The 24,354-nt window shown below is 38.6% G+C and overlaps 1 protein-coding gene across 2 annotated transcripts in view; it reads right to left on the bottom strand.

Annotated features, from left to right (window-relative positions):
• Positions 1 to 24,354, bottom strand: part of CHST8 (carbohydrate sulfotransferase 8) — a 176,296-nt gene that overhangs the window by 109,267 nt on the left and 42,675 nt on the right. For both annotated transcript variants that reach the window (XM_065662112.1, XM_065662113.1), the window contains exon 2: positions 23,604 to 23,827. In XM_065662112.1, coding sequence (XP_065518184.1) covers positions 23,604 to 23,712 — 109 coding nt within the window. In that variant the 5' untranslated portion in view covers positions 23,713 to 23,827. The remainder of the gene's footprint in view (positions 1 to 23,603; positions 23,828 to 24,354) is intronic.

A 24,354-nucleotide genomic window follows, 5' to 3' on the forward strand; every position in this document is an offset into this window, starting at 1 on the left:
AGCAGCATAAACATTTTGAATTGATATGCTTCAGATAGATATTTTTTATTATTTGGCCATTTAACAGCAGAACAAATATGATTATTCACTGTCTTTTTCACCAATAGCCTTTTTGCAAAGCTTGAAGATAGGAAAATCCCAAAATGTATTTCTCGTGGATCGTTTAACAACTGCAAGCTTGATCCTGTGAGCTGTAGGTAGTGGAAAAGCACAGCTAAACCACTGGTAGGATTAAGGAGCATGTTGTATTTATCTCACAGAACAGCAGTAGAAAGCTGACATTAAAGTCTGGCATGCTACTGGAGTCTGAGGATACTGCTGGCATGGTGCGGTCAGCCTCCTGACAGGCTGGACTCCTGCTTTGCCTTTAAGTCCAGTCCTTGCTCTGTGTCAAACCAGGTGTTTTTAGGCAGCAGCATCTTAAATCTGTAGGGACAGGGTCTGTGCATCCTTCCTGCATCCCTTGCCTGGTGGGACACTAATTCTGACATTCTGCTCACCAGCTCACTGCACTGGGAAGCACCTGGCGCTACTCTGTGGTCAAGGCCTGAGCAAACATTGCTGTTGTTATTATTATTGTTATTGTTATTACCAGTTGTCATATTTTAAACATTATGATATTTTTTTCCTGCAATCAGGTGATTATGTGAGTAGTTTCCATTTTATTTTTCATGAAGTGTTCTGCCCTCATATTAACAAAAATATATGAGAGATGACTATAGAAAAAAACCCTCTACTATGTAAAGATTAACCAAATAAATACAAAATAATTAAAAAATCTTGTAAATTGGTACTGTGAGTTCCCATAGCCTTCCAAATGCGGATGCTATGGGTTCTTTATATCTTCAGCCAGCATTTTAAAATGAAACCACTGAATTAAAAAGAGCCTTAGAAGAGCAGAGACTGAAATATACACCATCACCACAAGAGAGAACAAACTTTTGCAATAACAGTGCAAGGGACAAGTGTGGGTAATATTTCTTTGCTTTTGTTTCTCAAAATCCTTAGTCTGTTTACACAGAGATGCTTTTCTGTCCCTGGTCTATCACTCTGTAGTGTATTAAGTATAAAGCAAATATTCACATTGTCTCACAGATTTCCATGGGAGTAGGCACATGGTTAAGGTTTAGCATGTATGACTGTGTTTGCAAAATCAGTGCTTCAGGCAAAGTCTTTCCAAAAAGATCCCTGCAATGTGGTGTTAGGTAATGATAGGTGTGCTGTAGATAAAGCACTTTAGAAGGTATGGAAATGGATTTGAAACCATATGAAATACACCTCAGACTCCTCAGAGTCAAGTCTTTGTTGGATAAGAAAATGCAGGAGGCTGACAGGCAGTTACCTCCCAGGCAGCTCCTTTTGGGTGGGTGCTTTAAGGGGGATGTTGGAACGGCTTGTCTAATGCAGCAGACTCAGTGGTAGGTACTGTGGAGCTCCCAGCCCCAGCTGCTTTTGGCAAAAGGTTAAGAAAAAATGTTATGAGAGCAACAGAGCATGTGTGAGAAACCTCATCGCTCTTCTGTGACTGAAAGTGAGTGCTGCTGAAAATAGATGGTACTCTCAGGTATCAGTGCAATGTAGTTTTCAGGCACATTTAATCTGGCCATCTTTCATTAAAACCTAAGGCTAAACTGGGTTTGCTGAATACATCTGCACACACTATGGGTCACTTGGAAATGAGTAAAACCTTGATAGGACAGGAAATCATGTGTGGTGACATCTGGTTAGGGGATCTGAGAGAGGCAGTGGACTAAATTATACACAGCAGTGTGGTTCCACTGAAGTCACCCAGTTAATGTACTTGCTATAATTTGCCTTTCTGTTTTAAAATTATTTTGCAGCTATACAGATATTGCAGACTTTATTGGGCTTTGGAACAGAACCTGAACAATACTGTAGGATAGTTATTATAAACCCAGCAATGCCATCACGGAATTTAAAAGGATTGAGAATCCCATATGGGGAGATCTCAGACTTCATCAGTTTAGGGAATGGCTTTTCAGTCCTTTACATGTGAGAACCTGCCCTCTTCCTGCTTCAGTGTCCCAGGCTGAGTCCTGTAGTGTGGTTGGGTTTAAACCACGACAATACCTTCTACTGACTTTGTTAAATCCAGGGAAGTAGCAAAAATGTCTGGTTTTTAAATAAAACCTGTAAATAGTATCTGAAGATTCCAGTCTGTTCCTTGGGGAAAACAAAAAACAAAAAAACAAAAAAACAAAAAGAAAAAAAAAAAGGCATTATTTGACCCTTTAGTTATGTTAACACCCCCTCTGTACTTTATAGCAATTTACATGGGACTTTCCCAGGGTATAAATTATAGTGGAAATGCATAAATGCGAATCAGACTCCATGACCTTAAGAAAACTAAACTTGATAGCTGTGTTAACTGATACATCTTTGTAATGCTTGAATGCCTCTTTTCTCCTTGTCATTTTATCCTGAAGAACACACTCAAGAGGGCACAGGTAGGCAGCATTTTGTGCAGCCTGGGTGGGATTTTCCAGCTTGCCACTCCTCCAATGGCATTTCTCTTTCTTGAGAAAATAACTACACATACATTTTAATTTCATGGATATTCAGAAGAAGGACTTACATAACAAACTGTAATTTAAGGAATGAATGAAACATGCTGCTCTGCCCTATCACTCATGCGGCTCCAGAAAATCCAAAGAAGTGGCAATAATATTAAAAAATCAATTTTGATTAAAACAAAATAGCTGCATGTTGCTAATATAACTGCAAACTCTGGAAACCTGAAAGTTGATAAATCCCAAGGTTTATAAGTTTGATCTTTTTCTGGAAACTGAATTTAGGTGTTTGCAATGAATGAAATAATGTATTTGTAAGTAAATATTCTATTACAATAATGCAGATATATATATATAGGGTATATATGTATATATATAGGGTAACAAGCATTAAAACAACTGGGAACGTATTTTCAGTGCCCAGCTTACACTTTAAAAAGCATTTATATAGTGTGATATGTACTGCCCCAATGCCATTTTCATTCTGTCCTGTTTATATTAGATTAATTATTCTGTGTGATTTGGGGGGCATAAAACAACATACAGCTTCATTTCAGAACAGAATTATCCATGTACTCACTGCAGTGTTTTATCTCTTAACACCTTTGGGAATTGAGTTGCCAGATAATAAGTAGTAGAGACCACAGCACTTTAAGACGCTGCTACGCTTTATCCATTTGTTTTTGTTTGATTGCATCAGGCATTTTCATGTTAAATCAGTGTTCTCAGCTCAAAGCACCTTTATTGGTGGCTTAAATTAAGGCAAGTTTAGACTAATCCCCAGGCATGGCTGGGCTGAGTCCAGACTGCCACTGCGTTAGGTTTGTTGCATGATTCTTTTCAACCGGGAACTGGTCTGGTTCAAGCAGCTAACCTTGGTGAAGGAATGATAGATCTAGGAGGGTGAAGCAGCCGGAGGAACAGAGTTGGACTTGTTCTAACCCAGTGGAAAAAAGTTATTTTTAATTTGTAACAGTTCTGTAAGCAACTGTCTGACTTCATTGAAAATGAAAATTCATGAAATTGTTTTGGCCAGCCAAAATGTGGGAACAGTGATGTCTGGCAGAGAAGCAGACACATGGATCTCATTGGGATTAATTTCCTAATCTGAAGTCCAGTCTTGACCTCAGATCGGTTATTGCACAATACATTATTTTCCCAAAAGTACATTCCAAATGGTTGGTCACTAACAAACAATCGTAGGATTACAAGTTAGAAAAAAAAGATTTTTATAATTTTAAATTTACTTTTTAAATTGTAGTAGGCTATCTATATATTTCCTCTCAAAATTGTCAAATGTACACTTGACTCTATAGGCATGCCTACAGTTAGAGTTCTTCAGAGTTATTAGGTTAGGTTGTGCATGTCCGTAACTATAAGCAACCTTGCTTTTAAAATCCCCATGAATTGTTACTTGAGTCCTAAGTACCTGAAAGAGCCCTAAGCACATTATTCCACAGTACTTGTATGCCATTTTCATAAATGGAATTTGCTAAATAAGAATCATTATAATCAAAATGGCATTTTCCTAGAATGATTGCTGTGTGTCATTTACTCACAGAGAAATCTAAGTGTACTAGGAATGCTGCTACCCTTCTGGTGCCTTGTGAAACAGTCCCATAGGGTTCCCAAGACGCTCCTGGTAAAGTAATCCAGAAACATGAATCTGTAATCATGAGAAGCATTTTAATGCAAGTTTATAAATGTCAGATCTTCCAGATTAATGTGCATACTGTGGGTCGCATACATTTCCATATGCTTAAATCATGTGTGCCAGTACCAGAAGGGAATCCATCCTGTGCGTTCCTGTACCTAATGGGTGCCCTTTCCTGCAGACACGCACACAGTGACATGTGGCACAAAGAATGACATTTTGCATGTTTAAATTAGCTTCAAGCATTTTCAAAAATGTGCTCAGAGCAAAGGTAGTATTTACAAAAAATAATTCAGAGATGGTTCATGTCCATAAATTGTGATTTTGAATTTAAAAAGGGACATATTGTAAAATCTTTCTGTATGCAAGTCTTACTGCTGCTTGGCTGTATCATTCAGCCTGTCTCCAGCACACATCCCCATGTTAACCAGAAGGGAGTTCTGCTTATGAACTGGCACAGTGAAGCTCTTAATTGGAAATACATGATTAGAAGCTCTGAATTTACAACTAGCCTGATTAAAGCTGGACTCCTAATTCCCTAATTCTTCATCTAAATAAGTGTTCTGGTTTAGGAAAATGTAGTTTTGTTCAGTGGGGATTATTTACGAAGGGAAGTGGTCCAAAAAGATATGTATTTATATGTGGAACTATTGTGCCTACATGTAGAAAAATAACATACTGAATTTTGTCTTTTGTAGGGTTTATTGGCCGTTTCAGTTGAAAAAAAAGGAAGAAACAAAACTTCTGAGGGTCAAAATCTAGTGTTTTGTTGTGGAAGTCCAGTTACCTTAGAAAGAAAGTGCTTTTGTTTGTCTAAAAAAGTCTTTAACATATTCAGTTTACCAGTTTAGATAATAAAATGATTTACGTAAAAGTTCAAGAATAAGTTTGGGGAACAAATATTTTAGTGTGCCTCAGAATCCCATATATCTTAGAGACAATTGATACTGCTTACTGAAATAGTTACCTCCACTCTTCAGCTAGTAACAGCCACAATGATTTAAGCCAGTGTATTTATAAAATAATTAAAATGTACATCTTCACAGAGAACTGTTGCACAGTTTTATTATTAATTTGACAAATGTAAACCCTAAGAATGAGGCTTATCACTGAAATAGCAATAGAATTTTCTGGGTGTTGCTAAGCAGTACTGTAACTATAGGGTTTGGATATAAATTACTTATGTGTGTGAGAGGAGGTAATGGCTTATGAAAATACATTGACCTTCCACACCAGGGCAATACTTGCTTCACTCCTGTAGGGTACCAGCTTCTTCCTGCAAAGTTTCACTCAATTTCGGTAGAAGGGAAAAGGATTGTAAAATCGATAAAATCATTATGGTTGTAGCTAATCTATTTTAAAGAAGCAGTTGTAAGCAGTGTACATTATTAACACTGTAAAGTTAGTCTCTGCTTATGGGCTTTGCTGCCAGTCAGCTTTCCAGACACGAATATAACCACACAGACGCTGTGGTCTGACAAGTGTTTACATGTTAGCATTCATTAGAAGACCCAGTCAAGCAATTCATGCTTCATTAATTGATTATCCCATGGTGACAGTTCATTTTTTGAAATAGCTGCCAACCTGGGCAGGAGCAGAACAGTCAAACCAATGACAAAAGACATTGATGGACAAACACTGCACATACTGAATAGCTGCTAGAGTGACAGACTGGCATCTACAGGCTTAATCAATGCCTCAAAGACATGGCAACATCATAAAGTCTGTGCTTTTATGAATCGTTAATGCAGTCAATACATACTAGCTTCATTTGTTGCAATTTGGATTTGAATTAAAATGCAATTTGAATTTTCCAAGTTAAGAGTTACCTTTGTACCAGTCTTTGTACAGTGAAATTTATGAGTCCTTACAGGTTTATAAGGTTTTACTGGGGCTAGAAAGCCAAACATAATTTCTGACTTTGTTTATTCCAGCATTACAGAATTACTAAGAGTTGACATTGCAGGGCTTATTGAATGAATTCATTTCCTTGGCAGTTTGTGCATTTTGAATTTTCTTGAGTTAAGCCAGAAAAAGTGGATGCATCAGCACAAGCTAGTAAATAGCAACTGCACTGCAAGAGGATTTCAAGCTAAAGCAATACAAGGAAGGAGCTCTAAACCAGAGCAAATTATCCATAGACAGTAAATGTGTTGGAACAGATCATTCCTTGCCTAATTGTACTGAAGTCCATCGAATTACCCAAGAGACAAGTTTGGCCCAATATTAATTTGCAGCAGATGTTTGACTAACTAGTTATTTGAAAGAGCTTGAGTCTATTGTGATATAATTATCTGATAGTGCAGTGTACTGCTCTCAGAGCTTGTTTTTGTCTTATTCTTGCAGCAGAAACAATAATGACAAAGTCATGGTGTAAGTTTTCTGAACCATCATTTGGGTTTGTGAGTAAAACAAAACAATCCCAAATGATTAAATTATAGTGGCTCACATGTGAAGTCAGAAGCTGATTCCTCTGTGACCTCGCCCATGGGCAACAGTAATTGGAGCCTCATTGAGAGCAATATTAGAGAGCTGCTTTTCTCACATCACCCAGCTCCATTCCTCTCCCTCCTCAGTATCCTCTTTTCCTTGCACATTATACATATAAACTGACAGTGCAAGACCATGCTGATGCAGCAAAGGTGGTTCTTTGTTCCTTCTGGATCCCTTGCTACTGAGAGGCTGCCCATGGAAGCTGCGGTAGCTCTCATATCTTTCTTAACAGCCATACCTAAAGATTTGAGCTTGTTCTTCTAAAATCAGTAAGAGTTGCAGTTTCCACTGCCATTGCTGCTGTCTTGTGTATTCCAAGATTTCTTGAACTGGATGATTTCAGCAACACGCTGTTGGAAAGTCTTCTCTACACATCTCAATTTTTGCACCACTGTGTCACACATTTCTATTTTGTTTGAACCCATCCAGTTCTGGGTTTTGTCCTCCCTGGAGTTCTGAGCTTGCAGCCACCATGAGCTGGTCTGGGCATGACTGTGATGCCACAAAAAAATTCAACTTAAGAGCAAGGGGAGGCAGCACACTGTCTGTCTTCTGAATTATGAGACTGTTCAGGAGTGACAGAAAGAAAATTTTATGAAAAGAAATAAAAAGATTGGGCATCTTAGCCAAAGTGAAAGAACATTTGTAAGAAATATGAGTGCTCCTGGGTTAGAGCATAACCTATTTTTTACTAATGAGAATATTGAAAAAACTTTACCAGATAGTAGTTTATTCCATAGCAGACTACTTTGAATTTTCATTTAAGTAATATCAATACTGTCCATTGCTGAAGACAGGGTATTTTAATGGCTAGATAGGCTTCTGAACCACCATGGCAATTCCTGTGCTCGTATTAAGAGATGCTGCTGTCATTTCAGTAACAATTAGCTGACAAATCCTATTACAGGAGTAAGATCACCTAATCCTCAACTCTGCTACATTGTGCTCACTATGATAGGTGTTTAATTATATAAAGCTTCTGGAGGCTACAGTACTTTGTGCAAAAAAAAAAAGCAACCATCAACCAAAACATACAGAAATTGTGCTAGAAGACTTCACTTAAGAATGACACATTAGACATCTGCTACTTCAAAATTATTACTCCAGCCCTTCTAATTGGCATAACTACTTTGCTGTGCTGTTCAGAGTGGATTTTTACAAGCTGTGGTGATGTAGGAAAGCCAGCAAGGTCTGAAGTCACTAGCAATTTTCCTCTCTGTTGCATTTTTAACTTGTTTTCAAAGGTAGAAAGCAAGAAAAAAGATACTTGGAGAAAGCCCACTAGGTACATTATCCAGTTGGTGATTTGATCCTTTTAAACTTGTTCATTAGGTATACCAAATAGAGAGAAACACTGCAGAAGTGAATGCCAGAGAGCCTGGTTGCACTCTGTAATGCATTCAGCCATGAAACAGCCCATCACTGTGCTCCAAGAACCCTTCTCTAGGTACGGCAGATTGGTGCACACTGGAGAGTGTGGCAATTACTCAACAATGAATAAAACCAGGTTTTATTTGACAGTAGCTAGTGATGGGGCTTCTTGTTTTTTTGAGTTTTTGTTGTTGTTGTTGTTTGGGTCTTTTTTTTTTGTCTGTCTTTCTCATAGGAAAAGAGCGAACTACAAGAAATATGAAATCTAACCAAAATGAATTGAGTGCAACCTGTACTTTAGTTGGATCATAGAACAATTTCAGTGAAGAATGGTCCCTTCCACTCTTGCATAAACTGTCTGGACATGTGTAGTTTGTGTAATAAATCTTGTACTTTGTGTCTTGTATATTTAACTAGTTTTCCTTTATGTGACTTTCTATTCAAAATTTTAAGTTTTGCAAATTATTTAGCACTAGAATAAGTCTTCTACTTGTAGAGTTACCAGTTAATGGTGGGAGATGGAGATTTTGTTGTTGCATTAGAAAATGCCACCTAACAGTCTACATACAAACCCTGACTATGGAAGCAGAATTTGGCCTTAAAGGCATCAGTGTAATGTTATTTTAGTGTAATATTACTAAGTACTCTCAGTATCAATGCATTTTAAAATCTGTTCATTATAATTTCTGTTTCACAGAGTTAGAATAACTGCTGTAAATCTCTGTTGCCATGATATACATGCTATTCCTGGACTTTTATTGCACTTAGTAGTTGCCTGGATTAACTTCATTGTGAGCTGGGGGCAGCACTCCTGTCTTGAGTGTGCTGTCTTGGGCTGATGCCTTTTCCTGTTACCACAATTAAATCTCAGTTACAACAATGAAGCAATACAATTAACAGTCCTTCAAAAATTTTTATCCCTTTTCACAAAAACTATTTATTCTTTTAGCAGCCTACATTACTCGTTTCCCTTATTCTTCCCCAAAGCCCAGGGTATGCTTTCTCAGTAGCTCTTAAAATTACAAGTACCAGTATTATGATTCTTTGTTATGCTTTGTATTTTGTTGTCCCAAGACTCTGAATCTGTTCCTTTTCTCTTCAATGTTATCTTTAACATCTTTATAACAAAACTGCTGCAAAAGCTATTGGAGAAAGATCAGTCTGTCTGACAACATCATTCTTTGCAGCAGGGTAGATTTTGAATAGAGGCTACCAGCTTTGTTATATGAAGTAGCATTCTCTTTAACAAAGGAGGATAAGCATCAGAAGCATCTGGGGAAAACCTCTGACTCAAAGTGCTGCACTGTGAATATGAATTTTAACCAGTAATAAGAAAAAAGCAGTGTATCGTCTTTAGTTAGCTGAGTTCAACTCTATTGAAGCATAAGGGCTGAAGGAACTGATAAGTACCTGGGACACAATCCAAAGCAAGTCAGTGGAAAAGTTCCTGGTGACTTCAGTGGCCTTTGAATTAGGTTTTCTAAAGTTATTTTTGAAGCACTTACATACCTGAATCTTCACCTGAATTAGGAGCTAACATAATCACTGAGCAAATACAGCTATTTAGGTGTATGAGAGGGTAAAGCAATCCTAGAAAGATCCATGTGCCCAATGCATCAAAAGGTTAAAAGAAGAGGTGGTTGTGGAACCTGCTGAGACTGATCGCTTTTAAGTGTTGAAGTGCGAAGACTATACCTTGCCTGTAGAATTTTAGATACTGTTCCTGTCCAGTCACGCTCAGTTCCATAAGTGTTTACACCACCGTCAGGACGGACAGGTGCTGAACTGAATCACAGCTTAAAGGATGAGGTTGCCAGCAGCTGTAGCAGAGGCTATGGGTATTACTTCTGGGGAAGCCGAAGTTTCAGCCAAAGTGGCAATTCTGAAGTTTTGGTTATTTTAGTTATTTTCCTAGATAAAGCTTTCCCTTACTGTTGTTTCAGATATGTAAATAAATGTTAGAATAAGAGATCTGAAAGATGTATGTTTGGAAGAAGGGTTAAATGTGGTTGCCATGAACAGCTGGAGAGTATCTAATGTGTTGCTTCTGTGTCTGGCTCTCATGGAATTGTGCAGAGCCCTGCACACTCCTGGATAGGCAGTGTGAGGCTGCAAAAAAGACCATAAAGTGCAGGCACATTTACCACTAAACCTGCTCCTGTGCTTGCTTCCTGAGATAATGCAACTTTTCAGCTGTGTGGTTATTTGCATCTAATGTGGAGCACTCCTACTATTTATACTCTCAGGAAGGACTGTGTTTTACTACGATTTCCTCTTGGAGAGATCATTTCTGTTTTGTAATTCAAACCAGATGCATAACTTTAGGTACATTTCTGGTACTTATACCCTTAAAGCAGTAGTTTCAACTTTTGTCAAGCCTGTGAGCATCTAAAATTCCTCTGTGGACATACAGACCTCCTTATATTGAGGTTTGCTAGGTGTAAGCTTACTTTTCTTAACTTTTTTTTGGACCTCTGAGTTAACTTAAAAGCAATCCATGGAATCTCAGGGGTCCACAGACCACACTGACTTACTGACAGCTACTGCACTGGAGTGGTTGTGGAGAGGCAGAAGCGGGGCTGCCAGAGCTGTGAGCTGTACTCACAGATCAGCTCCACAGCGTTCCCAAGCATCTGACTTCTGGGCTGTTTTTGCAGAAGCTGACTAACCTGCCTGTGAGGGAGCTGTGTAAGACTGTTTATGCATTGCCTCTAGAACACAATTTGGCTGTGGAGAAATCCCTATACTGCATCTTCAGACTGTAGGTATACAATATTACTAGCTAAAAGCTGTTGAATTTTAAGTAAAAGAGTTAATTCCCGTGGTTTGTACCCTTTGCGTGGCAATGTTTTGTTGTGGAAAATAGTATCTACCAAACCTTTATGCAACATGTGTGCCTCATGGCACAAAATGTGCATCATTTTGTTTGCTGTGTCTAGCAGAAGAGTAGCTGTCATAATTTTTATTCTACTGCCTTCAAATAGCCTTTCCAAATGCTAATCTCCCTCTAATGCATTCTCCAGTCATTTGAAATAGACCAACATAAACTGCTTGTAATTTCCAATTTAGCTTTCTTTTTTGAAGCACCTGAGCTAGACTCTTCTCATAATAAAATTGATATCTAATTTACCACTGATATTATTTTAATCACAGTAGCAACTTTCAATTTGCTCTCACAACCGAGCTCTCACATCATTCAAAACCAGTTTCTATCTGGTGAACTTCTGATTTTTTTCTTTAGTTTCCAACAGTTATTTAATTGTCTTGTTAACATGGATCATTTGATTTTATATCAGCTTAAACTGCAGTCTCGGTAGTTCATTTTCCCAGTATGCTGTGTTGATGAAAGGTACAGAGAATTTGAATGGATATATATCTTATTAAATGCAGATTTCATTAGCATATAATGTTAATACTCTCTTTAGTTCAATAAATCTGTGTAGCACTTAAACTATTAGCTTCTCTATAAAGCTTTGGATAAACATTTTGAAGTTGCATGTTGGAGTTCATTAGTTTTCATATGTGTGTATGCAGGGATTTGCTTTTGAAAACAGGCACCAGTGGGAAAATTCTTCTTCAGTGGTGGTGCTGTGGTTGGGGCATCTGCAACACACTTTATGGATTGTGGGATTGGAGGTGGATTTTTGGTCTACATATTTTATGAAAAAACAAACCAAAACCATTCTTTGGCAGTAATTATTTTATTTAAAACTAGAATGCTTGAGGAATCCTCTAACTACAATTAAGACACATTTTTTACATTTCATACTTCATCTCAAGTAGGTCCCTAAAAGACCCATCTATTGCTCATGCATCATAGAAAGCAAAGATGAGACCTCCTGCTCACAGCAGGAGAGCAAGTTTTATTTAATGCCACGTCTAGAAGAGGGTGATGGTTTACTTTATAAATATTAGATCTCCTGTGAAATGCCACTTAAGCAGACTGTGTCAAGATTCTGAACTGACAGCTAAACTAAAAAAAGTTGGGAAATTCCTGCTGCAGTGATGCTTATCTTTCAGTGTGGATCACTTTGATTAATACAGAAGGTTTCATTCCTATTGTTTGGGATGTGTTTTAACTGTTATTGTTTCCCTGCAGGGCCACCTCCCCCTTCCCTCCCTCCCCTTCAAGAAATGAAACTTTGCAAAATTTACATTTCAAATACATTCATTTAGAAAGATTGGTTTTGGTTGAAACCACACTTCTCAAATTAATTATTTGAATAAAGGGCTTGGCTGGCTGTCCAGTGGGAACAGTGAGAAAGCTCCCCTTGGACTATGCAGAGTGTTATCAGATGGCACTGCCCCAGGGTATTGATCTACTACCAGAAGATAAGCTTGAGTGGTATTTGTTTTAAACTCTGATTTATCAGGGACAGCCAGTGACATGAGCTATTTGGAATTTGCATTCGGCAGTCATGTTACAGCCTCAATGGGTAGCATGCTAACTGCAAAATGTTTCTGCAGTTCTTGAGCAACCATTTTTAAAAGACAAACTGCAATGTATTAAGTCCAGGAAATGCATAGAATAAAAATAGGAGTGTTTTTTACCCCTTAATATAAATAACCTACATGATAGATTTTATTTGGTGAAACATCTTGTATTACCTTCGCCACCTCTGAGAATCCTGCTGGTATTGGCTGTCTTGTCAAGTTATATTTGACACAGACACAACAGTGGCCCACTGTGAGGATGGAGAGACTTCCAGTTGTCTTTTATTACAACTTCTGTGCTGAGGGATAAAACCTTATCATCTTTAGGACCTGATCTTGCCCAGAGAATTGTGCAATTATTAAGCCTGTTGCAGACAGTTTGCTGTTTAGCAGTGAGTTCACTTTGTGAAGTCTGTATTTATTAGTCTATACCAATTTTATTCTCCTTGTGACAGAAACATTATCAGACTTGTGGATTGTCCCATTCTGAGTCTAAAAAACACTCCTGGCCGCCTGCACCTCGGTTCCCATTTCCCCTGCAGGTGCCCTGCGGCTGAGCCATAGCTCATCGATGGACACAAAACCCAAACACAGCTACACATTCAAGAAATCTTGGTCTTGTGAAATTCCCACTACAGAACGTTTCAGCTTGCCAGATGAAAAAAAGTAGAGACAGACAAATTCATGCAACTAGGCTAAGAAGATGCAGTCATTGCATGCAAGAGATTTAATGAGTGCTTCATTTAGGAGCAAAGTCCAAGCCATGAAGCAGAAATGCCTTTTCCCAAGGTAAGCTGTTAACTTTGGGCACCTTCTCCACTGAGACAGGAGATGGTAAATATTTTGCTGCAACCAAGACCTGTGTTGCTGTGCTTGCCTCTGATTCCTCTAAATGACTAGAAGAAGATGGTTTGTCTTGCTAATTAAAGTTTCTCTCATAGCAAATAGGTTATCTCTTGGAATTAACAATTCGCCCTTCAATTGAACATTTTTACAGCATCAGTGGTTGTAAAGAAATAGTAAAAGAACAGAATCTCAGAAACAATTAATGAATATTCAAATATTCAGAATTCTTGAAATGCTATCTCAGCAGTTCTTTATGAAACATTTTTCATTGTAATCAAATAACTATCTGTTTGTGGTGGTATGGAGGGCTGTGTTCAAAGCGGCTGAATGCTGTAGAAATGCCTAAAAATCTACACACCAGTCTGAACTCAGTTGGAGCCAGCATTTGACTAACGCTCCCTAATTTCAGGACTTTGAAATCTAGGTAAAATTAAATTGCAATAAAAATATACAAAGATCAAGGGATGGAAGGATGCCTTTGCTACTTAAGGTAGGGACACGGCTGGAAGCAGCATGCTTAGATGAGGGAGTGAAGAAGAATGGCAGTGTGCTGTCAGCCATATCCCTGCAATGGGGACTGTAGGCGGCTCAGTCCTGCTCCCCAGGCTGTGTTGTGTGAGACATTGAAAAAACAGAGTGTTTTCCTCCACCCAAAAATGTAAGTAAATAAAACCAAAAAATACATTGAGGCTTATGCTACGGAAGTGTCTCCCCAAAGGCCTGAAGTGAAGGTGTCAGGAGGTGCTGAGCTGACAGCTGTGTGTGGTGAGAGTACCGCTGCTGGCTGCTTGGAACCATTCAGAGCAAAAAGGAGAATCATCATTGTGGTGACAGCATATTTAAGATTAATGTGAAGGGTAAATCAAGTCCAATTCAGCCTTTGAAGCTGAAGGGGAGAAAAGAGTAAAATACACTTGTCTGTACTGTAGGTCTCCAATACCCAATCTGTGATTTCATGGAGGAAAGAAACTGTGTTACTGAACTCCTTTTAGGAACTGTGTCCTTGGCTAATTAATTTGCTTTATGTGTTGTCCACTTTTTTGGGGGAAGGACTGCATTTGTGTGTGGGTGGTATTATTTTAGGAGATGTCTCAGTTAATTATTATCTGCTGAAACGTCACCTAGGAGATACTTCTTCTCTGTCATGCAGCCTGATACTTCATGCAGTAAAAGGTAACTCTTCCATCGTTCATTAAATTATGTTGTGGTGAACTTATCTCCACTGGGTCTCAATTAAGAAGTGAAGCCAGTGCCTTTAGAGGAAAAGGCAGAGAACAATCAGAATATACTGAATATATAATTTGATATCTGGAAACAAGCAAGAGGAAAAATATAGTGTGCAAATTTGTGGACATTAAGAATGTGTTATGTCACAAAGATTTGTATTTGGAAGTAAAATATAATTAGATCATTATTGTTCATTAAGAATATTTAGTGTTCTTAAAAATTCAAGGTGTTCTTTCTAAGTTTGTTAACTACTGTAAATTTACTGTAGTAGATACTCATTTTCCTTACTACTTCCCTTGTATCCATTTTAGCACCTCTGGGAACTTCAGTCATACTGATTCTGGGCCCATTGTTTATTAACATGGTTTATAAAACTGCAGTAAATTTTCTCTTACATTCTAATTTAATTAAACAGTTTTGGCTTAATACAATGCTTTTATTTTCCTTAAAAAAAATGTTCTAAGTATATAGTCTCTCTGGATGTTTTTCTACCAAAAACCCCTCAAAGTTCCTTTCATTAAATAATTCCAAAAGTGAAGAACAAAAAAAGGAAGGTATCTCAGCTTTTGTTTTTCAGACCTCCTTTCCTACCACTTTTTGTGTGCTGCACACATATTTTTTTTCCTTTTTTGTTTCTCTCACATTTACATGCTTTTCTTTCCAAATGTTGTTATAATGATTAGCTAGATGCATTCTGCAGGTGTTGGTGAAATGTGCTAGTGGAACAGGCAGTGACATACCTGGTTTAACATGCAGCACTGAATATGTCATCAATATGTAGGTGTTAATACCTGACTTTGTACATTCTTGTGTAACTTAATTCCCTTCAATAGCATGAGAATGAGCAGCTCATAAATGCAGAATAATTGGAATTTTAAGTAAGTAGTGAATTAAGGATGCCTCCTGTTTACAGGTAGTAACATCTCTTGAGTAAATGGATGGAGGAGCAGGTTTCAGTTTAACAGCTTATGAAAACCCAGTTTGGTTTCCACAGTTAGATTTAGCTGTTCACAGTATCTAAATGAACTTAGTGGCTGAGGTGCTGATGTTTGTTTTGGGCATGTGAATGGCATCCCAGCCCTGCTTAGGTTCTCCCCACAGTCTTTAGGATGTGTTTTAAGCAATTACAGTGAATTACATTAAAGTCTCAATGAGTACAGAATTGCTTTGCTATGGCATAAAATTCATGGTATCTACCTGCAGGTGTGTACATTTATTTTTGTGCCCATTTGTATACACACTTTTTCATTGAAGTACACTGGCTACAATGGAGCAGTGAGAGGAGTTTGTTTTCTTGTATGAGATAAGCATCACCATGTTGTTCCTAGCAGCTGCATGCACAATTAGGAGGACCCAATTAAAGCTGCATTCAGTTCACATACAGCAGCAGTGATTGCTGTCTATAATTTCTTCTGTGGTTTGACTTACGGGTATTAAGTTGTGCAGAACTTTATTAACAAATAAAGTCAAGTCAAAAGAGTCAAGAAAAAAATGCAACAAACTGGAAACAGGTATGTAGGATCTTGGCGGCTGTGCACTACCTAAAGCTTGAGAAAAGGAGTCTCCCCTCCCACCCCTTTCAAATAGCCACTTGGGCAAATGACCAGTTTCCTCTATTTAGGCTTGTGCTTTCTGTCCTCCTGGCCACAGAAATAAGTATTTGTGTATCATCTCATCTGCTTCCATGTCAGCCATTCTGATTGCAGCAGGTGCAGGCCATCCGAAGACTCCTGTGAATTCAAGCCTAAAGTAATTCTGAAGCCAAATATACCTTTGTTTGTCCCAATCATTATCTGTGCCATCATTACAGAGAGCTCAGCACTGCAAATCATCATGTCAAATGGAAGGAGAAAGGTAAGTGAATTAGAGCAGAGAAGGAACAGGGCACTGGACCATAGGCACCTCCTTTGAGGGGTAAGTAATTTCATTCACAACCTGCTTTTTTTCCCTCCTGAGGCTGTTCAGTTCCCACTGCTCTAGAAAGGGACTGGGTGTCCACTGATTGCCTCCCAGCCCTTGGAATAAACTTCCTTTGCATATGATCATGCATACTCAGTGCACAGCACATTTCACTTTCACCATTTAGGAATATCCAAAGTCAGTAAACACTGATAATGTGCTACAAAGGGAAAAACATCAGACATCTAGACCCTGCAAAGAGATTTATGAGAAAACAGGTGGTTTCCAACCAAAAAGCTAGAACAGAAGCCCTGAAAGACTCCATTTCTGTAGGTATAGACAGTCAGTGGATAGTGACTCTGAGAAAAAGGAGGGAAAGAGCATGTCTGAATTGCCCTTATGTCCAGAAGTGGCAATGAGGGAGAGCCTGGCTGGAGCATTTTTCCCCTTAATCACCACATAGGTCTTCTGAAGTGGCTGAGACCCAAAGATGGGACTTAATTGTGCAAGGTGCGGAATACTCTGACTCTCAGGCAGCAGATCACCTTAGGCATCAGAGCAGAACTAACGGTTGTGCCACTTAGTTGATATTGAAGTGCTTTTCTGCACTGATGCTATGAGCTAGCATCTTGTAAGATAGGGCCTGTACGCAAGAAGATTAAAATCGGTTAATGACCCTGCATATGTCAAGTGGTGACAGATCCAAAACCAGTCACTTATTTTCAAAAATAGCTAATTAATTTGGAGAAAATGATAAACATGTCCACATGAAGTTGCTCTTGTGTAGGGCCTATACAAGATCAATTATTTGCTTTTTATGCTCTCTTGACTGGTACTAAAGCAGTAAACTGGCAGTTATGATGCTGATACACAAAGCAAGCCATAATAGAGAAGAAAGCCACCTTTAATTTCAAGCTCCACTAGAATCATGAAAGGAAAATTAATGTTTACTAAATGAAAAAGGATGATACTGCTAGAGAGAGGAAGTTTTGGTTAAGCTTTTAGGGGAACGTTAATAACTTTGAGAAATGGAAACATATATAATCAAACACGTTTAAAATGGCATAAACTGTAGAAAATCTAGAAGGTACTTTAAACTTACCTCAGCTCCTCAGTGTGGTATCAAGGTTTAAAAATCAAGCAAACTGAATGATAGCTGACATATGGAAGAAGGCTATCTAGTACTCACACATTTTCTGTGAAAAACTCAATATAGTCTTACATTTAGAATAAACATTTTGAGGTGAAATGAAAGTCTGCTGGTCAACTTTTGCACGCTTCTGTAATTCCTCTGCAAATTTCCAGGGGAATCTGAGAAGCATCCAGGCTTGTTGCCTAGGAATATACTTTCATAAAGCTGCCACTCTGAGACTGCTGACATATCACAGTGCAGCTGAGTTTTGCCCGTGATATGTTGCCAGGCACCATAAATGAATGCAGCTCTGAGATGGCAGGTCACTTTTTATTTTGCCAGACACAACAAAGAAGTGTCAACCTCTGACAGTTTTTAAAAGCAGGCTTTAAAAGAAATATCAAACCTTTTTTTTCTTTTTTAACCAGTCAGCACCTGAGAAGAAGTGCTCACAGAAAAAGAGAGGATAGGGAAATCTATGGGAGTGGAAGCTGCACTATGCAAGTGATTTAGCACTGCATCACTGCAGTTTTATGCTGATAAATACATTCAGGATTAGGTGACAAGGACTTATGCCATCAAATAAATGGGCAGTGGATCTGGTTCAGTCATCTGATGTATGTGTGCACCACTGCAGTGGGATTATAACTGCTGCTAGCAGTGCACTGGATTTTGTGATAATGTCACAGTTAATATGGTTTCGTCTTGCCTTTTTGTAGTAGGATCTAGCAGTCCTTAGGTATCTTGAATCCCCTGCAGAGAAGCCCCTTTAGAATAGGAAATGGAGACATGTAGCAGGTGATTTGCCTCATATAACACAATACAGCACAATCTATAAGTTGTATGACAGGACAGGAAGAAACTGCAGCAGCTTTGGATCCCAATTGCAGAGTCTAACACCAAAGTGTTCTGACTCTTGTGAAGCACTTGCTGATGGTCAGCAGGAAATACTGGGTCTTATAAATGCTGGCCTGCAATGCTATAGCTTAAGAGCTGTATTTGCTTTAATGGGCTTTAGGCTAAATCATGTTAACAGAAACTGTAAAGAAAGAAAAGTGTCACTGTCCAATAGCATGTCATAAATAAATGCTGTGTTTTTCATAAGACTGCCAAAGATACAGCATAGTCATGAAAGCAGAGGAAAAGCATTGTAGGAGACAATCTCTATCTAGTGATAAAACAGCTTATATGTGATTGCTTTCAGCACTAGAAATTACTTCTGAAGAGGTCTGCACTGACAGTGTGGGGTAGGGTTTCTTTTGCAACCACCTGGACCACGTTTGATCCCCCTATAGCAGTAGACTGATTAAGTCATTGCCAGCACTTCTTTCCAATGGAAAAATAACCAGGTTCACAGTCACAGTCAGACTAAACAACAATCATTTTAACCAACAAAATGGAAATATCATAAGACTGCATTTCCCTCATGTAAGTGCCTTGCCATTGCAGACTAGGAAATAGATCTCTTTCTTTTTGTCCCAGTAACTACAGACTCTTGGGAACTAGTCTGCACACAGGGGATTTTTTGCTGGGGGAAGTTCAGCTAAAGAAGGCTCAGAGAATGAGAGCAGAAGGTTCATTCACTCTTGAGTTGATGGAAGCTGACCTTGCACACGGAACAGTGTGCCACTTCTTCTTGAAAAGAGTTATCAGCGACCCTGCTTGCCTCTGCTACATCACCAGCTTCTTTTGTTCATGATTTCTGCTGATGCTGTCAGTTGAAAAGCAGATTAAACAGCGTCCAGTTTATAAAGAGCAGTAAGTTGCAAATTGTGGGAAAATTCCTTTTGAAATTATATATCAATGCTAGTTCATTTTCAACTGTAGTTATAAAAAGTTTCCAGTGTGACAAACAACCAGTGCATTGTGTGCTAGGATAGTATTATGGAAATGTATAGGGAGCATGGAGATGTGCATAAGACTGTAATTTGTGAGTAACAAGGTGTACGTGCTCTGAATAAGTAAATAAGAAAATTTAAGTATAGCTATAATATTGGTATTTGCTCTGAGGCTACTGCAATATACAGTAAGATTTCTGTGCTGTGGCTCCTCTGTGGCATCAGGTTTGCAATAGCATTTGCATGCTGCCCTTCAGACTGTCATCTCTCCTTTCTCCCTCTCCTCCCCATCACAGCCTGAGCAAAGCAGAAAATAAAGAAGATGACAGTATTATGTTAGAAACTGGTAGATGAGGTAAGGACAGCAATCACTGCAGAATCTCAGTTAGATGAGTTTCAGACTTGGTTATAGTCGTACTTGACTTTCAAATTCTCACATAGACTGCAAAGCCATTTCCATTCTACTCCCTGTTTTCACCCTTTTGTAGCTCTCACAACATGCATCCTTTGAGATGTATTTTACACTTTTTACGAGCTCCCAGAGGAGTGTGTGCCCATACATATTCATCTGAAAAGTTCTAACTGAAAGCTCTTACAGGTTTGTGAATTTAGTAACCATATAGTAAAATCCCAATGCTTTTACTGCAGAAGCCAAATTTTGTATTATGGACTCACAAACTGAAGGGAAGGGACCTTAAAGCTCATCTAATTCGAACTCCCAGCCACGGGCAGGGACACCTTCCACTAGACCAGGCTGCTCCAGGCCCTGTCCAACCTGACCCTGAGTACTGCTAGGGATGGGGCAGCCACACCTTCTCTGGGCAACCTGTGCCAGTACCTCACTACCCTCACAGGAAGAACTTCTGCCTAGTACCTACCCTAAATCTACCCTCTTTCAGTTTAAAGCTATGACTCCTTGTCCTATCCCTACTTGTGTTGGAGGCTCCACAGCTGGATGAATGCTAGGTTGTGATGAGCTCCTCATCAAGCAATACTCCCAAGACCTTCTCCTCAGGGATGCTCTCAATCCAGTCTGCCCAGCCTCTAGCTGTGCTTAGAATTGACCCAACTGTTTTGCAGGGATATATATATACATATTTTACAGGGAGAACTATTACAAGATCGTTGCATTTCTGTATGGTGTATGACAATAATTCATACTGCTTCTCACCCCACACTCCTGCTTTATCCTGCACTCTCCACAGTAATACCACTCTTCATAGATGCTGAGAAAATGACTGTCGTAAGCAAAGTTATTGTCTCTTTAATGACCACAGGAATACCTACTGAATTTAATATATTGGCTTAGGAGATCTGTTTCACCCACCCTAAATGGCTGTCTTAAATATATCTGCTCAGAGTGATGTGCATTATATAAATAAAACTACACAGACAGCATGTTTGTCAATCAGCAAAAAAGGCTCTACACCCACTATCCTGGGCACATATACTTTGTAAGCATTGGTTTCCAACAGATAAATGTAATCAAGGTTTATATGCTCACAGAAGCCAACAGGATGGGATTTTTTCACTTGAAAGATCAGAAGAAAATTGTAACTAATGTTGTGGAAAATTACTTTGATATTGCTTTCTCAGTACAGCATCACAATTAGGTAGAAATGTGAAGCACAGGGAAAGAATAAATGAATAGTAACAAATCAACACAAACAGCTACTGTCAGGAGTACTTTGCTCAGTGAAAGTAATGTAAGCATTACTTAAAGTTTTATGGCTGTGGATTTTATACTGATTTAAGTAGTACATCAAGGTCTCACCATCATGCTTGCTAGGACTAAAACAATCAGGAACAATTTTTCGGAACAGACAGATAAAACTAAAGCACCAAAGTATTTTTATTAATCTTGTTTCATAAGTTGTACTATCTTAAATTAAAGATGACTGAACACACTAACAATGAAAAATGTCCTTTTGGACAATGCAAAATTCCCCTACTCTGCTTTTCCATGGAAAATAAATGTTACTGACTTTTCTGTAGCCTTCCTGATGAGATTCCAGCATCTGGCAAATATGTTTTGCTATATAGTGACTGCATGGGAAATACAAAAGCAGAGGTTAATCCAGTAGAACTTTGCCATGCAGAATCTGTTGTCCTATGTAGCTTAATCACACATGCATTTGTTCAATTCTATTTAGGGAGCAATCAGACAAGCAAATTATAGCAATATCCGATCTCCATTAGAAACAGGCCCATTTAAGGGGAAGGATCCTTCTCAGCATGCCAAAAATGTCACTTGTGATTGACTGATTTTCACAGGAGACTGTCTGCAAATGAAATATGTCTACCACTCTAGTTAATGAAATGAATATTTTTTTTTCCTGTGTCCTTTAAACCACCTAATAAGTTGTAGTGATAACTGGCATCATTTTCGGAAGCAATGGATATGAGGAGTTTCTGAGTCCACTGGGAGCTGAAAGCACTTAACACACACAAAACCCAGCCAGCCAGAAATAAGAGTAATTGTATTGAGCACCTTTTACTCAAGGGTGCAGTTCTGGTTCCTATTAACATAAATAGTAATTGAATGTGAGAATCGAGCAATTGATTACACACCTTTGGCAGTAATAGCATTGCTGGGATGTTCATGTTTTATCTATGCAGAACCCTGCCCACGGCAATCAAGTCTGTTAAAGTTTCCCTGCTGGAGGCAGGAGCACTGTTCAAACTCACTCTTATTTAAATGTTCTTGGGCATCTCCTTCTGCAGTTACGTTGCTCTCAAAAATCACTTCACAGTGTATTACAATCAGCAGTTGGTGTTCAAGAGGTACAACAGGTCAGGATGAGGGACCAACAACGAAAAATGGAGAAAAAATGCACTGGTTTGGAGACACCGCTAGAAATTCCTTCTCTTTCAGAAGCAAAGAATTAACTTTCCAATGTAAAGTTACACATTCTTAGTTGCATTAGGGTACTACCTGTGTTTACTGTCCATATGTCTTTCCCCTCACCCCCTACCTACTGTCCAATTTCAGTCAAACATATGTAAGTATAGAAAAATCGATTAAAAAAGCACTGAAGTGACTGGTTAATTCTCTGCTTTGCACAATGCTGATGATTCATTATTTCTACAGTTTCAGCTGAGTGCTGCTTAAAAAATTGATGTGCAGTTGGACTAAATAATAAACATATTAATGTACAGATTGTTTAGTGACATGGAAATAAGTACTTAATAAACCTGGACACAGAAATCAGCACTTCATGTAATTATGTAAGAGTTTTCCCTGTTAGGGTTCAGCTCTATTAAAAATATTAGTAATACTTTAAAATCTACACAGTTGTGTTCATTGTATAATGAAGGTGTCTACTGAATAGGACTTTTATAAAGCACTTATGTAGTCAAAAGAGAATTTCAGTGTATATAAAAGCAAACAGTGACCAGACCTTGGCACACAGGGGCATTATTATGAGCTGGAGTAACTGTGCTGGCATTTGCCTAGGCTCCAAACCAGCCTTTGTTACAGCCTTAGCCAAAGAGAAAGTGACTAAGTAAATCAAGAGATCTTGTGCTTTCTCATACTTCTTGTGTGCCCCTCCTCTAAAAGGGAAACCATGAGTTCAGTTCTTACATTGATGTAGTCTTTGTGGCTCTTCACAGTTTAAAGTGAGTAGCACAGGAAGATGGTGTGCGTCTGGATGAAAGTTATGAAAATTTTAATGGAAATTAAGAACATTAAAGGAATGAATCCCAAAATATTGTATGTTTCTTGCATGAGTCATTCATGCATCTCTTATTTTGCATCTCCCTGTCACACTGAATACCCTATACAGGCAAGGTAGATTCCAAAACATGTTTGCAGGAACTGAACCTTTGGCGGAATTTCCCAATTTCATATTTCTAGTGGCATAGCTGGCAGCATAAGTTGGTCTCAAGTTTAGCAGAAAATTAACTCCATCCAGCTGGACCTGGTGCACCTTGGCAAAGATCCCTGCATAATCAGTTAATTGGTTCTTGGAACAATTGTTTAAGCAAATTCCTTTTTCTTCTTCCTTTTTTTTTTTTCTTTTTTTAAAAAATTGATTTCAAAATACCCTTCATTTAAAAATTACATACCTTTGTTGATGCAACCTCTGTGAAATACGTAAAACATGTTAAGGGTATAAGTACAAAATGTTGAACATGAAGGAGCGGGTGAGTCAGATAGAAAGAAGAATGCTAACCTGGTGTCTGCTGATGAACTATTTCTTCTGGATCCTGCAGGTGAATGAAGACAACAAGTCCAGCTGCTCCGAACAGCAAGATGAAGGAGAACATACATGTCAGCCTCATAATTACTGTTCTCAGATCAATCCAGTTCTGACCCGGGAAAAGAACTGCACACAACCTCCAGGATGCTCTTCACTCATAGTCTCATCCTCTCAGCTGGAAGTTTGACGTAATACGTCTACAAGAGGTAAAAAAACAACCTAAAACTTAACATCCAGATCATTTATATTTTCCAATGCAGGTTAGTAGATTTAAGTCTTTTTTTCAGACCAAATAACTGATTTCTCTAGAATTTCTTTGGTACAGTTAATTGCAGTCATCCAGTTTCTGCCCCATCAGTTTGTCTTTAATTGTATGTCACTGTTTTTAACACCTTGAAAAGGCAATGTAGAATATCATTAAAGAGCACAGTTTGGGAGAAATGGTCATGCCATGGCTGCAATTTGCACAAAACTCCCTCTTAATAATCACACCACTATTTGCTTGCTTCAAGTGAAGCATGTGTCGCTTTCTATTTTTCACTGGTTAAACAATATGAAAGCATAAAGTGATTTAATGTGGGCAAAATGATCACAGTTGCTGCACTTGCATGTCAAACTTGAGGAGAAGGATGAACAGCGGGCAGCTTCCTGCTTCACCCTTGATAAAAAGAGTCACACAGAACTGGTACACTACAGGTCCCCATGACGCCTGTTGAAAAAGCTC

This window comes from Lathamus discolor, chromosome Z (assembly GCF_037157495.1).
Source record: "Lathamus discolor isolate bLatDis1 chromosome Z, bLatDis1.hap1, whole genome shotgun sequence".
NCBI lineage: Eukaryota > Metazoa > Chordata > Aves > Psittaciformes > Psittacidae > Lathamus > Lathamus discolor.